This window comes from Opisthorchis viverrini, assembly GCF_000715545.1.
Source record: "Opisthorchis viverrini unplaced genomic scaffold opera_v5_407, whole genome shotgun sequence".
NCBI classification, from domain to species: domain Eukaryota; kingdom Metazoa; phylum Platyhelminthes; class Trematoda; order Opisthorchiida; family Opisthorchiidae; genus Opisthorchis; species Opisthorchis viverrini.
The window spans coordinates 88,869-104,705 of NW_008752064.1; the positions used below are offsets into that span (position 1 = coordinate 88,869).

The following is a 15,837-nucleotide window of genomic DNA, read 5'->3' on the forward strand; positions in this document are numbered from 1 at the left end:
GGGGAACTGAATCCTGAGCTTGACATGACCGCAGCAAGGGCTAGATTTGGCTACTGCTTGGTGAATAAAATTCAAGCGGTGACTCTGTATTTGAGTTTAGCCCATGAGCGCGGTAGTGGGATAATTGGGTTGTTTCACAGCCCCTGTAAAATCAGGGCAGTTATTAAAGCATCTTTATTTTCCAAAGTTGATGGACGTCTTATTAGCCCAATTGCTTTTATTCAAGTTTGACGGAAATTCCGCTGCAGAAAAGAATACATGTAGACAAAACTGGAGTAAACACGGTTATCCTAAACCTTCTAAAGGCTCAGTGGTGACAATTTTGTGGATCGGACTGAATAACGGATTCCTCCTGCGTGCCAATGCTAAGGAACATTCTGGGACCTGAAGGAGTGCAGCTGCAATTGGCGGTGTGCCTTTTCCCCCCTTCTAGTGTACAGCAACTGTCTGGAACACAGGGTGCAGTCTATCAGGGCCGAGGATACAAATTCAAGTGTATTTTTATCTCACGGCTTGAGTTTGGTGAAACAGGAACCAATGAGCTCGTTTGAATGCCTTAAGATTGAATAAAGCGAATCAGTAAGTCTTCAACATACCGCAACACCGTACACCATGAGGTGGAAAGCTAATCGGCGAGACATTAGTTTTCCACTTCTTCTCCATGCAATTCCCTCATTTATCAGGGTGAGTATTCATTAGATTCGACCCTTTCCACTTCACTGAGCTATTAATCGTAATTACCCTATACATCATTTTACATTACACTGCTTGCATCTATGGGGTATCTGGTCACCATTTTTGATCGGTCTCAAGAGGCCTGCTATTACACGGGGTCGAAAAACCATTTCCTACAGCGTTAAGTAACAGAGAATGTTAGATTTATATTGATGATGTATTCACGCAGCACCCTGGCATAATCAATCTACTTCAGTTATCTCTTTTGCTGACTGTACTGTGTGCCGCTTGAAAAGCCGAGTGAACAGGACGGAGCAGCGTTGAAATGGACAAATCCCAACGAAACACAACGGATCGGTTTGCTGATGTAGTGTAACCCGAGCTACCAATCATCTGACGAATGAAGTCACGCTGACCAATTTTGGTGACTTGCAACGGATGGTTTTTAAACTAATTCCACATCAGAAGAATCAGAGCCCACTCCGCTACGCAGCACACTGTATGACGCAGATTTGTTCGGAAGCAAAAAGACTGGGTCACTGAAAATTTGCTCCATACTTGTCTTCTAAGTATGATGAACAGGCAGCTCAACAGAAAGCAGAAAATTGTGTACTTTGGGGTAGATTCAGGGCACACCATCCAGTCACAGAAATTCAAAGTGGTCTTTGTGATCCTGCGGTGTATTTCTTTGAGATTGTTGGCAATAAAGAATGTCCAGTGAGATTGTTAGGTCTGACCTCAGCACTTGATATGTTATGGATAGTTTTGAGGACGCATATTTGGGGTGCTTTAAGGAATGATTTAGAAGTCGGAATACTTTTGACCTGAGTTTGGACTTCATCCGTCGAGAACGGCTTTGTAAGCAGTCATCCCCACTTACAGCCAATGGATTTAAGTTCTTGCAAAACAAGACATCTCTCTAATATACAGACTGTTTCAATACCGATTTTCGAGAACTCCAGGGTTGTTCATTCGTTCATCATTATCATCATTTATTCGTAAACAATTTTCACTGACGAGGAAATCAAATGGAGTCCACCTTATTCCTTCGTTTGTAATAATTACGACTGACTGCCACACGCAAATTTCGCCAAATGTTTCAGTGAGAGCGGTATTTATTTGAGGAATATTCGTCTGCACCTAAATCAAAATATACTGCGAAATCAGGTTGACAACAAGTGACTATCCCCATGAGTCACAGAAGGGGCGGAACCGATGTTTCCATGAAGCTTCATTTAGTTTTACGTCAAACAAACTAAGTTACATTTTACAGTGCCTGTCGTCATATCGCTTGTGGTCGCCCTAAATTTAAAATTGGTTTTTCGTTGTTTGTCTGGTCAGAAACAGCTTTTAAGACGGTTTATTTCGCGAGTCTGCAAAATAGCTGAACACAAGAGCCCCTTTGATGATCCGAAAGGGTCCCAAAAGTAACTGCATACAACGTGCTTCTCGTAAAAGCTGTAGGAATGAAATGAATGATGCCTGGGGTGAGCTGATTATTCCAAAGAAGTCGCAAAACCGTGTGCCGTTTTGATCATTTACTCTAACACCGATTAGCCGGTTAGACCTTTTGATTTTCCGTTCCGGTAGCTGTTGCTAGTTTAATGTATGGCTATAGGTAGACTTCGTTGTATTTTTCAGACGCCCCCAATTCGAATTCGTAGGGTATAACCAGTCTGGAATCAGATCTAGCTTCCTCATACGCGACTGTCCAAAACAGATGCTTGCGGTAACTTTCTCGCACACCTTCACTTTTTCCATGGCCGATTGAATTACAACTGCCTCCTGATTGGTGAGATTTATGCTCTGCGCGTTTGGATTCGTGGATTCGTGGTGTGCAGACAAGCCCACCCGAGCGGCGTGATTAACTGGCCAATTAGCTCTTAGCATTGTTGTTCAAGTGGTGTGCGTGAGCGCGAGATGGATATCACTGTTGGTCTACGTTTCCTTATGCCAGTGACATATTGTACGTACCCTAGGTTTTACGGGGTGGGAGTGGGGGTGCTGAGGTTGGAATTGAAGGGCGAATCGTATAACCTCTGGACGGTAGCCACAATACATCAAAACGGAGGAAGTAAACTGAACCGACTGCTAAGGACATCATTAGAAGGCGGGTTAATGGAGTAGTTTTCAACTAAGGTGTTCACATTCACATGCCTTAGTCATGCGGTTTGATACCAAATTCCGTATCTTTGTTGCAGTGTGAAAAAAGCGAACATTCGGCGCATCCTTCTTATACAAATGGAATCGAAGAACACGAAGCCAGTCACATCAGGATCAAAAGTTTCATCGAGCTTCTCCATCAGGCAACTGTTATGCTTGTCCGAGCCTCCATTTGATTGTGAACATCCTACAACTTTGTACTGTTCCAAAAAGCAACCGATCAGCAATGACTCGTTAACACGAGCAGATGAGGTGCTAGACGAACCCCCGTCAGATCCTGTCACTGAGCACAAGTCATCTTCATGCTGCCCACCTGAACTATTAAACAGATTTGTGAGTTTCATTCAGCAACAGCAGCAGCAACAACAACAACAAGAACATTCGGAAAAAGACCATCTCCTAACTTCGCGTCCATTTATGCACCATTTATGGCGGTTCTCTGAGTTGTTTGGGATGGACGACGCATGTTTGGAAAACTACAATTCCAAAAGAAACCTTTTGACTCCAACAACCTTCGTTCCTAATCAAAGTGGAGATGGCTTGGTGAAAACGAGCAGACAATTATCTAGCCACAAGACTTCTAGTGGACTGGATGCAACTCGATGTAACTCAAACATTTTGACAGGAACTCTACCAGAATCAGCTGCGAATGATTTACCCCCGTTTTTTCTCCACAACAATGGTGAGCTAACTGTCTTTGAAACTGAATAGCTTTCACTTATAGAATGTTTCTGATGCACCAGAAAATAGGACAAGATTTGAAGAGAATTAAATGAGTGCTTAATGAGGGAATCAGCATTTTTGAAGGCAAATGTTTGGTTGGTGTGACGGCAACCGCTCGACTGAGAAATAGTTCGTTGGGTCTTATTGAACTAGAAGCTCAAATTCATTCACTATTAGGCTTCATGGAGAAACACACGCTTGAGTCTTTACAAGAGCCAGCAACCAAATTTCACGTAAAAGCAATTGGTGAACTACTTTTGGAAAACTGCTGAGAGTATGTCGGAAGGTCTGCATTGATTTAACATTGTATTATGATGTAAGATCCAAAAAATGATTCAGAACCACGTTTGGTCCATGTTTAAGAGCATGTCTAGGAAAGCGGTACGTTTTTTGCCTTAATTGGCCCCATTCATTGAGTGAATCGGAACCCACGAATATTCTGCTTTACTCGCTCTTCTATTTTGCACTCATCATGTTGACGTGGTGATTGAACTTACACCAGATTCTACACGTAAAACACTGATCATTGGGTTACCCTGAAGCCTTCGGCAGCCCATGGCCGGTTCGACCCTTTTTAGGGCTTGCCATGTAGGCTAAGTCCCCGAGTTTCCCTCAACTGCATGTTCGGCGTGAGCCCAGATTGCACAATATTTGACGACAGTCTAAAACGGGGCGCTCACCTAAACACTGGCTCACACATTTGTTGAACAGTTCAAACTATGACGAATTGGCTCTTTGTTGACTTGAGATAAGAAAAGCTCCACAGGTGAATGAAGCTTGCTTATTAGTTACCCGTGGATTATTGCGGGATATGTAGCACACATCGCCCATTCGTAATGAACACCCCCTCCAGTCCAGCAGGTTCCAGGCGCCCTTGTGTTACCTCTTTTTTTGTCAGACATGCCGATCGGTTAACAATTGCAACAAAGTACCGGCTCGCAGCTCGGCAAACTGCGGCCACCAGCTGCATCGTTCAAACTGCGTGGGCGTCCATTCCTTTCGAACGTAGTTATTAAAGCCCGTCCACCAAAAGCTGGCTGCGATGCGCAGTCGCTTAACATATTCCAATTCCGAGGTTCGGTTTGCTGCAGGGTCAACGTTTTGCACTGTTAGTGAGTTCTAATAGGAGGCAAACACTTTAAAAGTATGTCCTTATCATGGTAACCAATTGTCATGACTATATTGGCAGAAGTGAAGATCCGAATAAAGACGGATATTTGTCTGCTACCAAAGAGTTCTTGTAAGATTGCTTGAGCTGCCGCTTAAAAGAATGGTTGAAGACGCGTCCTTGAGCTACAACCGAAGAACCAGAAAGTGTATTTACGATTTTTTCAGTGGTATCCCTATCTGAAGCTACGATGAAATACGTGGCAATGAATGCGGATATTATAAGCTGCATGCCACAAATGTAAGCGCGAAACGACTTAGGTTGGCGGACATCCACCATTACATCACTTGGAGTCATTAGATGTGAAACACAAGGACGCTCAGCAGACAATCTTGTCCCTCAACTGCCTGTGGCATCGCAATGAATTGTGCCTTGTGTAACAAGTAAAAACGCTGGGGTCAGCTTCCTATATGCTATATGAGATCCGTGAAATTAATAATTTCATCTGATGACCACCTCACGAAGCACAATGCGAGCATTTTCGTCAACAAAAAATCGCATGGGGCATGTAAAAACAGTTCCCAACAACTTGTGAGCTTCGTTCCTTTGTACTGTGTGGATATGTTTATTTTGTGATATGCATAGATAATCGGGAAATAGTTGACGGCTTTTTCGTTCCTGTCAAAGTGATTGCTGTTATACTGCTAAGTTATCACGACACTGCAGCCCCATCAACAGTAAGATATCTTTATGCCTCGTGTCTTACGCAAGAATGTCTCACTTTCCAGATAGAGTGTGACGCATGGACGTTCGCTTAATGACCAAACATGAAACGGCTGACTGTTATATTATATTATTATATTATATATTACATATATATATTATTATATTATTGGCCTCAGTATAATATACCTTACTATCACCATGTCTCCCCGGCAATCTGTCGCCCTCATACGAATGCACACGGCGCCAAGCGCATTTGAAATAGCTATCCAACGTTTACGCTCGGTAAACCTCACGAACTAAGCGATTTGTCTACCAAAGACTTCTCCGTATCTTTGATGCACACACTCAGCGACAAGTCGTTTGAGTTATTGATGTTTTACACATTTGTAGAAAACAGACGTGTTGTCATACATAACCTGACACCCACTCCACATACCACGTTATGAACTTTCGTGCGGATGCAATTAGTAGTAAAGATACGGAGATCATCAGTGAATACTGCATCAACTGTTACTGATGATCAGGAAGAACTGGAACGTTAACTCTCACTTAGCGGTTTTGCATTATATATGTCGCAAATAAAAAGGTGTCTGTGGGTTGAATGGTGAGCGCTTTGAGCTCGATTACATCTGGTGCGTTACACCACAAAAGCCTCCTAGGAAAAATCATTTTTAGTAGGGATACTGGCGATTGCTTATCAGAATTCATTTAACCAGGTGTACCTGACCGAAGTGAGGTTAGATGCCACTTTCAGGTTGGAGCGTCATAGGAAAATTGCGCCGTGCATGATGTTTGTGAGGATGCCACTGTCTTCTTAGTTCCGGAACCTGAACCTGCTTCTAAATATATGCTAGTCATAACTGCAAACAACCATTTGGAAGCATACTCAAATAACAGAGCAACTCAATCTAAGACGCCCATCTAGAAGGACGGTGGGTTATGGTCTCTGTGGAGAGGTGAACGCTGTCGAGAGCACGATGAACACATGTTCATCCACTTACTGAATATGTTTCAAGCAGGGAGTCGTTTGTCTCGGTTGTTGCTAAAAGAATATTAGGAACAAAACTTTCAATCTCCCGGACATTTGTCCTTAGGGGTCAAACAGTAGAGATGATGTTTTAAAATTACTTATTTCGACAGTTTCTGAAATGAGGTTTATGGAAACAAACGATTTACCATTATACTTAAGTTTAGGCCTTAGTGAAACGTCGACGTATAGTCCGTGATTCGAGACGATTTAAATCAATTTCTTGCTTGTATTACCGTGCGACTGAAAGTGCTGCGAAAATGTCACCTCGTGATTTACTTGAGATGACGATATAGATGTCGAGATGTATTTTTTTCTTGTGATAATGCTTACGAACTTACAAAAATACTCTTAGATAACCCATAACAGACTTTACCCATTTAGGATCCACGGATCTTATCATTCTTAGTTTGTATATGAGCCCGAGTGCGATCGCAGATGAAGATGAACAGTCATCTCCTTTGAGCTCGATTACATCTGGTGCGTTACACCACAAAAGCCTCCTCGGATTGCTTATCAGAATTCATTTAACCAGGTGTACCTGACCGAAGTGAGGTTAGATGCCACTTTCAGGTTGGAGCGTCATAGGAAAATTGCGCCGTGCATGATGTTTGTGAGGATGCCACTGTCTTCTTAGTTCCGGAACCTGAACCTGCTTCTAAATATATGCTAGTCATAACTGCAAACAACCATTTGGAAGCATACTCAAATAACAGAGCAACTCAATCTAAGACGCCCATCTAGAAGGACGGTGGGTTATGGTCTCTGTGGAGAGGTGAACGCTGTCGAGAGCACGATGAACACATGTTCATCCACTTACTGAATATGTTTCAAGCAGGGAGTCGTTTGTCTCGGTTGTTGCTAAAAGAATATTAGGAACAAAACTTTCAATCTCCCGGACATTTGTCCTTAGGGGTCAAAGAGTAGAGATGATGTTTTAAAATTACTTATTTCGACAGTTTCTGAAATGAGGTTTATGGAAACAAACGATTTACCATTATACTTAAGTTTAGGCCTTAGTGAAACGTCGACGTATAGTCCGTGATTCGAGACGATTTAAATCAATTTCTTGCTTGTATTACCGTGCGACTGAAAGTGCTGCGAAAATGTCACCTCGTGATTTACTTGAGATGACGATATAGATGTCGAGATGTATTTTTTTCTTGTGATAATGCTTACGAACTTACAAAAATACTCTTAGATAACCCATAACAGACTTTACCCATTTAGGATCCACGGATCTTATCATTCTTAGTTTGTATATGAGCCCGAGTGCGATCGCAAGTGAAGATGAACAGTCATCTCAGAACGATTGTGCTACGAACGAGAGATCATTAAGACACCAGTTTTAGTTTAATCATACCTTCATTTGCCAGATGTATTCGATCTTTCAGAGACACTAATGCTTCTTAGAAAACTACCTTAATGTGGTCTAGCGTGAGCGCATCGGTCTGGAGGACTGACTGTTTTACGATTAAACCAATGAATTCTCGTATAGATTCTTCGAGATGTTAGTTGTCCACATCCTGCGTCAACGTTAAACTGATGAGCATAGTTTGGAGTCGGCAATACTGTCTACGTTTTGGTGATAATTAGCGGCCACTAAAGTTTGTGTCCATTTGTACCCAACCCTAATCGACTCGACACGTTTCTTTTTCAGCATCTACCTATGCATCCATTCCGATATTCTCGCGAGAAACCAGTGGGAAACAGTACCGTCGCCGAAAAGCACGGACGGTGTTCAGTGATCATCAGCTGTTGGGGCTGGAACACCGATTTGAATCTCAGCATTATCTGTCCACTCCGGAACGCATTGAGCTGGCCAATCGACTAAGCTTATCCGAAACGCAAGTGAGTAAAATATTTGGTGGAAAAAATCTCATTCTGTTACTGGGTTGGCAACCACTTCACGTGCAAGATTCCAGATCTTTTCCAGATAAATCCCACTACTAATGCAAAAAGTGCATGTGCGGGAGGTTAAGCCCCGCCACCTTGACCAGCTCCAATTTAACGTACGCACACAACCTTGAACTATTTTTGATGAAAACAATTCCTCATCCGCATCTTGGTTCATTTTGTGCAGAAATTTTCTCCGTTCGGACGTAAAACCTTAAATGAACTTTCTGACGCTTTCAACTCTCGTCCATGACAAGGAGAGAGCAATACGTTTTTTGCAAAGCCAAGGAGTGTTCTATCAGCAACGTTTATGCAACAATGGCCGCCAAATGACACTTCCAACTGTTCCTGACAGGTGGAGGTGTAATGTCCAACAGTGTCGACAAGATATCGGTCTTCGAAAGGGGACTTGGCTGGAGGGGTCTAGGATGGATTTTAGGACAGTAATTCTATTCATTTATTGCTGTCTCAAAAATTTGGCAAAGATCAAATTCTGCTCAGAGGAATTATCTATTAGCCACACGACCGGTGTTTTGACTGGAAGAACTTTCTTCGTGAAGTTTGCACCAGGCGGCTTTTGCAGACTCCAACAGTTATCGGCGGGCCAGGTCTACACGCCGAGATCGATGAAACGCTACTATCTTGCCGTAAAAACCACGCAGGGCGAGTCCTTCCCCAGCAGTGGCCGGGGTTAATTTTTTGGCGGGGCTCATCTGAAAAAGATCCGGCTATCAAGAAAACACGTTTACTGAACAATGATGGACTAACAGTAGAAATTATCACTTCCGTTTATTAAGTCTCCCTCCACATTGGCGTAGCAGTTCGAAAGTTCGAAATTACAGCCTCTCGGATTTTCTATGGTAACGGGAATACGAGAGGCACCATAGTACATCCCTCACGAATCCCAAAAACTTCTGGACTTGCGGTAAAAATCCGCTGTGGACTACGACCAAGGAAACGACTTTTTTCTTCACGTAATCGCAATCCAACCTGTAATATCCCCTGTTCCACAAGCAGCCAAATTCAGCTTGCTCGATCTGGTTTTGCTAGGCTTTTCGAGTGACGACCCCCATCGGAAGACCCTTAAGATGACCATCCATTCCTCAGGATTTCTTTGATACAGTAACAGATATTTGTTAAGTTAGTTTGACTAGGCTGTCTTGTGACAGGACAGGGTCAAATTATATATTTCTATCAGATATAAAGATGACGGACCTAACTGTATGCTGTCGAGCAAACAATATACCGTGCAAAAGTATAATAGCATGTTATCGAATAAACATTTTAAATCAGTTTGATGCTCTGAAGATATGCTCCTCTGTTTCAAGGATAAGTAAAATTTTCCCCACGTGATCCTCTTATTCTTAGAGTTCTGCAGGAAAAAATTTCCCTGATTTAATCAGCTACGGGGCTAGAAAAAGTGTCTGATGTTTAGCTGATACCGAATTTGTCTCAGATCATCCTAGGGCAATGGTTTTCGACCGTTTTTATTCGCAGACCTGTCGGTCATTTCACGTTAACCGTGGTAGCCTGAAAAGAAGTCACACAAAAATTGATCGTATGAACCAAAACGTTTGACTTTGCGGATATATCAGCATTTCCTGTTTTTACGCAATAAATTCCTGACATTTTTTTCGCAATATGGTTACCCATCCCCTCGTAAAACACATTAAAGCCAAAAGCGATTGCTGAACCCGCATACATGTACATACCTTCTCAAAACTGCTCCATCGGTCAACGGAATGGGATGTGAGCCATTGGCTACCAGAAGAGTTACAACCAGACTTTTTTTATCCAACATCACTGGATTCGCAACCAAATAGTGAATCACTTTGAAAGTTTATATGATAATCTTCATGGCCCTCGCCTCAGTGAAGACATCCATCAAACTTTTTCATCCAACATAACTGAATTCGCAACCAAATAGGGAATCAGTTTGGAAGTTTGAATGATAATCTTCTTGGCCCTCGCCTCAGTGAAGACATCCATCACAGTACGGAAAAAGAGGAGTACCAGCTAAGCATTATACACCACTGAAGAACGGATTGGGAGAGGGAAGCGGAGGCGCCTCAAATTAGTGTCGAATAAGTGAAGTGAAACGGCATTTTTGAGGTCAGCAGTTTGATTGTCAGAGTACTCCAGATGTCCAGCGAAGGCGGTGATTTAGGTAAACGAAACATGGTAGGCGAATAGTTTTTGCAGGTCTGCTTTCTGACCACTTCTGAATGCAGTTCCTGGCTTTTGTCTAGGAAAAGCTAGTTGCCAACTTTGCTCCAAGTTCTGCGTTCCACAACCAAGTCACAATCAGACCTTCATTTGGATGTTCCCAACATTTAGATGGGCGGGAAAAGGGCTCTGTGGAGTGCATGGTCCTTTGTAATTCGAACCGTTTATCCAGCATAAATTCCGGGGTCGGTTCATCTGCCATGTAATGTCCTTCCTCCGAATTCTGTTGCCGTAATGCTTCTGACGCACGGATGGCAAAATACGGAGAACCTCTAGAAATTTGCTGGTAAAGCCTACGTTTCTGAACCAGTTAGTGACTGATTCAGAGTGAACTCAGCTTTCGACAGGCAAGAATGCGCCGTATTGCCTTTATTCCGATCAGAATTTGGAAGAACGCAATCCAACCCTCCATATTTGGCAAATTTTCCTGTTTTTTCTAAAATAGAGAGACCTTTACAGTTTTCAAAATAAGTGATTTCTTCAATTTCCAATCTAATTCGACCTGGAAGTACCACCCATATATTTGACCGACCCAGATTTAGATGCCTACATTTTTCAGTCGGGAAAGAAATGTTGTCGATAAGAGTTGTTCTCAAAATGTTCCCATGCATTTGAGTGTACAATAGCAATTTCTCAGTTGCAGTCTTTTTGAAAGGGAGTTATGAACGCGTGTCAACCGAAACGCATTCAAAGGGATTTTGTATCCGCATAATATCCTTCTATATTTTTCATGACCCTAAGACTGCTGCTCTATTGGAGACAAGAACCGAGGCATTTTGAGCATCAAAAGACAAGTTTATACACCACTGAAGAACGGATTGGGAGAGGGAAGCGGAGGCGCCTCAAATTAGTGTCGAATAAGTGAAGTGAAACGGCATTTTTGAGGTCAGCAGTTTGATTGTCAGAGTACTCCAGATGTCCAGCGAAGGCGGTGATTTAGGTAAACGAAACATGGTAGGCGAATAGTTTTTGCAGGTCTGCTTTCTGACCACTTCTGAATGCAGTTCCTGGCTTTTGTCTAGGAAAAGCTAGTTGCCAACTTTGTTCCAAGTTCTGCGTTCCACAACCAAGTCACAATCAGACCTTCATTTGGATGTTCCCAACATTTAGATGGGCGGGAAAAGGGCTCTGTGGAGTGCATGGTCCTTTGTAATTCGAACCGTTTATCCAGCATAAATTCCGGGGTCGGTTCATCTGCCATGTAATGTCCTTCCTCCGAATTCTGTTGCCGTAATGCTTCTGACGCACGGACGTCAAAAGACGGAGAACCTCTAGAAATTTGCTGGTAAAGCCTACATTTCTGAACCAGTTAGTGACTGATACAGAGTGAACTCAGCTTTCGACAGGCAAGAATGTGCCGCATTGCCTTTATTCCGATCAGAATTTGGAAGAACGCAATCCAACCCTCCATATTTGGCAAATTTTCCTGTTTTTTCTAAAATAGAGAGACCTTTACAGTTGTCAAAATAAGTGATTTCTTCAATTTCCAATCTAATTCGACCTGGAAGTACCACCCATATATTTGACCGACCCAGATTTAGATGCCTACATTTTTCAGTCGGGAAAGAAATGTTGTCGATAAGAGTTGTTCTCAAAATGTTCCCATGCATTTGAGTGTACAATAGCAATTTCTCAGTTGCAGTCTTTTTGAAAGGGAGTTATGAACGCGTGTCATCCGAAACGCATTCAAAGGGATTTTGTATACGCGTAATATCCTTCTATATTTTTCATGACCCTAAGACTGCTGCTCTATTGGAGACAAGAACCGAGGCATTTTGAGCATCAAAAGACAAGTTGTTATTTTTTCGGAAGTTGTGAAGGCATCTGAGACCAAAAGGGTGTCATGACCTGTTGAAAACAAATTGCGCAACGTATTTCGTAAAGTGATGTTCGCGATATCGCAACTAGGGATACCTGTATCTCATGCTCTGGCTTCCAAGGTGACCAAAATGATCTACAGAAAGTGTTAGTTCGACTTCCCATGTACGAGATGACAAAAGTGGCCCCAGAGTGTTTTTTTCATATTAGAAACTTCGCTTTTAATTGGGAGCTCCTAACATCGAGATAGTTTACTGATGCCTTAAACTCAAGTGAGCTGGAGCAAATAGCAAAAATGAGAACCAGACTCTAAAAAACCCGAAAACTGGATGTAAATGAGCCTCGTTGGGTAGGGTTGAACTATAAAGGCAATTGATTAGTTTTAGTGTAAAGTATCTGCTCATATGATTTATACAGACTACTTTTGATCTCGAATGCATGGTAATTCTTTGGGCTTCTGCATCATCTTCCCGCGGCGCAATGGCCATCGCAACTCTCTCTCTATCTTCCGCTATCTATCGACTTCCTTTGGAAACTCGCATATGTCAATTAGAGTAGTAAGTCTGCACACTCCCTCGAAGTTTTATTCATGAAGGACATCAATGAGCTACGGGTCGAAAGCAGCAGCGTAGCCGACTGCGGCTTGCACACACGGTCGGTGCTTTCACGCCATTCAACCGAAATCCGGTACAACTGTAGGGCAGTGAATGCCATGAGAGTTTCGAAAGGTTGTGTTTGTTCTCGGTATCATGAAGTTAGACTGATAATTTTGGCTTACAAATGAAATATAAGCAGCTTTGTCTGAGCTGTAGCGGATATTGGGTAAAAATAAGAGTGGTACATTCAGCTATACGGCGGTCAGCTTTGTGCCGTTCGTCGTTCTTGCGCAGGTAAGACGTGAGTTTTGTACATCATTTCATGTAGTTGCTTCACTTGAGTTTCAAAGGTGAGATTTTTTCTGCTCAAGAAAACAGCGTAGCTATTTGAGGCATTCCCGGAGTGTACCTAATCCAAGCCGCTGATACGAACCACTTGCCTGAACCGTCAGCTCAGCGAGAGTTCAGTAACTGTATGTTGTCTGAGTGCAGTCTGCCCCAATTGTGATGCAGTCAGGATTTGTTCGAAATAACAATTTGCATTATAGCAACTACGAACTGTCTATTCATCCGATCGGAATATACACTGTCTATTTATTTTCTTTATAGAAATACTGGCCCGAATAGCATCACTCATGTATCCATTTTAGGTGAAAACATGGTTCCAAAATCGTCGGATGAAACACAAGAAGATGAAACGTGGCTATGTCAGCTCTGGGCAAGATACGCAACAAAGTTTGCCGTTATCTGGTAAGCGCGATGGAAACCCAAACTATCCCGCAACATGCGGAACCAATTCCAGTTGCTCGGGTACAGAGGATCTTGAATACGAAAGATCACGAAAAGTGGAGAACTTTCTCTGTTTGCCGCCGTCTCCAACATCAAGTGCCAGTGCATCCGAGACCTACGTTAATCTGGAGGCAGTACAATCGGAAACTTGGAGAGCAAAACGTCAAATTGTCCTAGACACACTGCGCAACCCACCATCTAAAAAAGAATCCAAGTCACTGGTGGTTTCTTCGGAAGCAGATGTTTCCATCCCCGTCAAATGTCGCATCTCCGAATATGAATCCGCACAATCGGGAAAGGATCTGATGACATCATGTGGAGTCACTCGTGATGCTAGTGAATTTGATGACATAAAGTCCTCTGTATTCAACCCCAAGTTTCTCATGCAACACTATTTCCTCAATTGTCCAATCTCTTGGGGTGGTGTGACCAAACTGAGCAGTGGTTGATGATGTGGTGAAACATGTTCCATCTGCCCCGATTACGTAACACCCCTCAGTTGAGTCGGTGGAACACGGCCACACATGCATCATCAGCTGCGTGAGATGGAGTGTTGCATGTTGGCATGTTTCCCAATTCACAAAGGATTAACTTCGACTTTGGGAATGCAAGACGCACATCCAACTTTCGTCTCTTCATCATTTTAGCAATCCGTGCGCTATGTTGGCGAGAATGCCAACCCACCATCCAACCCCTCTGTTTAAATTTGTTTGTGCCTCCCATTCTGTGCTATCCTGTTTCCAATGCTCAATGATGAATATAGTGACCAAAGCAATTTTTTGACAAATTCAGCGAAAGTAGTATGATGGGTGCTGATTAAAGCATACGAGTAGTCTAATCGTAACATCTGATAAACCATAGTTTCAAAGTTTTGTATTTTCTAGCGACAAGCTTTAGGCTCCAACAAATTTGACAGATATTGTAACGCAAAAAGCAGAGCTGTTGAATGATCCCACTCTATATGGTTTACAAGTTCGTTTTATATGTTTACGAACTATCCTATATCTGTCGATTTGCGTTATGATATACCTTGTGAAGGTGTTCGACAACCCGTGGCTAATGCTGGAGTTTCAGCTGAAGACATAATCTCGCAAAATAGGATCTCGGCCACTGCTTCAGCTTGAAACTAAAAAATGATGCAACTTCACATGCTTATGCTACTTTTGACTCCTCACAACTTAGAATGGATGAAGTTCTCGGAATCGGACAACCTGACCCCGTAATCAGGTTTATGTATCCGTAGAAGAATAATTATCAATTGTTATCATTTATTAGCGGTGGATCAAATGAAAGAACAGTCTATTCCTTGCAGTGGTCGTAAGTCTGATCTACCTGAGATACCCTACCCTGTGTTGCGAAGAGAAAGTTGCATAAAATGTATGGAAATCCATTATTTGGACGAAACCTTTACTGGGTAGTGATAAGCGAACAGTTACTTTTCTAGTAAGGATGATGTATGTGTTCCCCTGTTCACTAAAACAACAGTTTACACAACTAGAGTACAGTGTATTAAAAATGTTTTTATGGGCTCCAAGCAGTAAGTTTATCGTGACAAAAGTGAATGATGGGCTCTAAGATGACCCTGCCTTGAAGTGGAAACGGTGACGTCGCCATATTTATGGTAATTTCCCGACGGCAGGGTTACAAGCATTCTGCGGCTCCTTTAAAAACTAGTTGGTCAGCGAAAACATATGAAATTTACTGATCACTTGCGAGAACAATCGCAGTGATTACCTAGATGAAGCTGTGTGAATATGTCCATCGCCTGGAGGGTGTCAAGTATTTCTATTTGATGGTTTCAGAGTCCCACTGCATGCTGCCCCCTTTTTGCCTTCGAAGATTTGATTGTTCCTCACAATGGATCTCAAATGCAAAAGAAGTGACGTTATATACGTTTCCGTGATGCCAGACTACTTGTATGACTCATGTTCCAACGGATCCTCAGACTACCCCCTACCGGAGAGAGAGACAGAGGGTTACTAAAACTGACCTGGACGGAAGGTTCATGTATGAACGGTTGACAGGTTGACATAACGTGCATCATATGAACAAAGCAACACAACAGCCAGTGGTCACTACTCATAAGGTTG

The 15,837-nt window shown here is 42.6% G+C and overlaps 2 protein-coding genes across 2 annotated transcripts; both read left to right on the forward strand.

The window, feature by feature from the left end:
• Positions 1 to 2,916: 2,916 nt before the first annotated feature.
• Positions 2,917 to 8,528, forward strand: T265_10781 (hypothetical protein; the record flags this gene model as incomplete). The annotated part of the gene is made up of 3 exons (XM_009177250.1): positions 2,917 to 3,520; positions 8,083 to 8,316; positions 8,506 to 8,528. 3 exons carry the CDS (start codon positions 2,917 to 2,919, stop codon positions 8,526 to 8,528), a joined length of 861 nt encoding a protein of 286 aa, XP_009175514.1.
• An 8-nt stretch (positions 8,529 to 8,536) lies between these two features.
• T265_10782 (hypothetical protein) lies at positions 8,537 to 14,196 on the forward strand (the record flags this gene model as incomplete). Its single annotated transcript, XM_009177251.1, has 2 exons — positions 8,537 to 8,965; positions 13,609 to 14,196. 2 exons carry the CDS (start codon positions 8,537 to 8,539, stop codon positions 14,194 to 14,196), a joined length of 1,017 nt encoding a protein of 338 aa, XP_009175515.1.
• Positions 14,197 to 15,837: the final 1,641 nt, after the last annotated feature.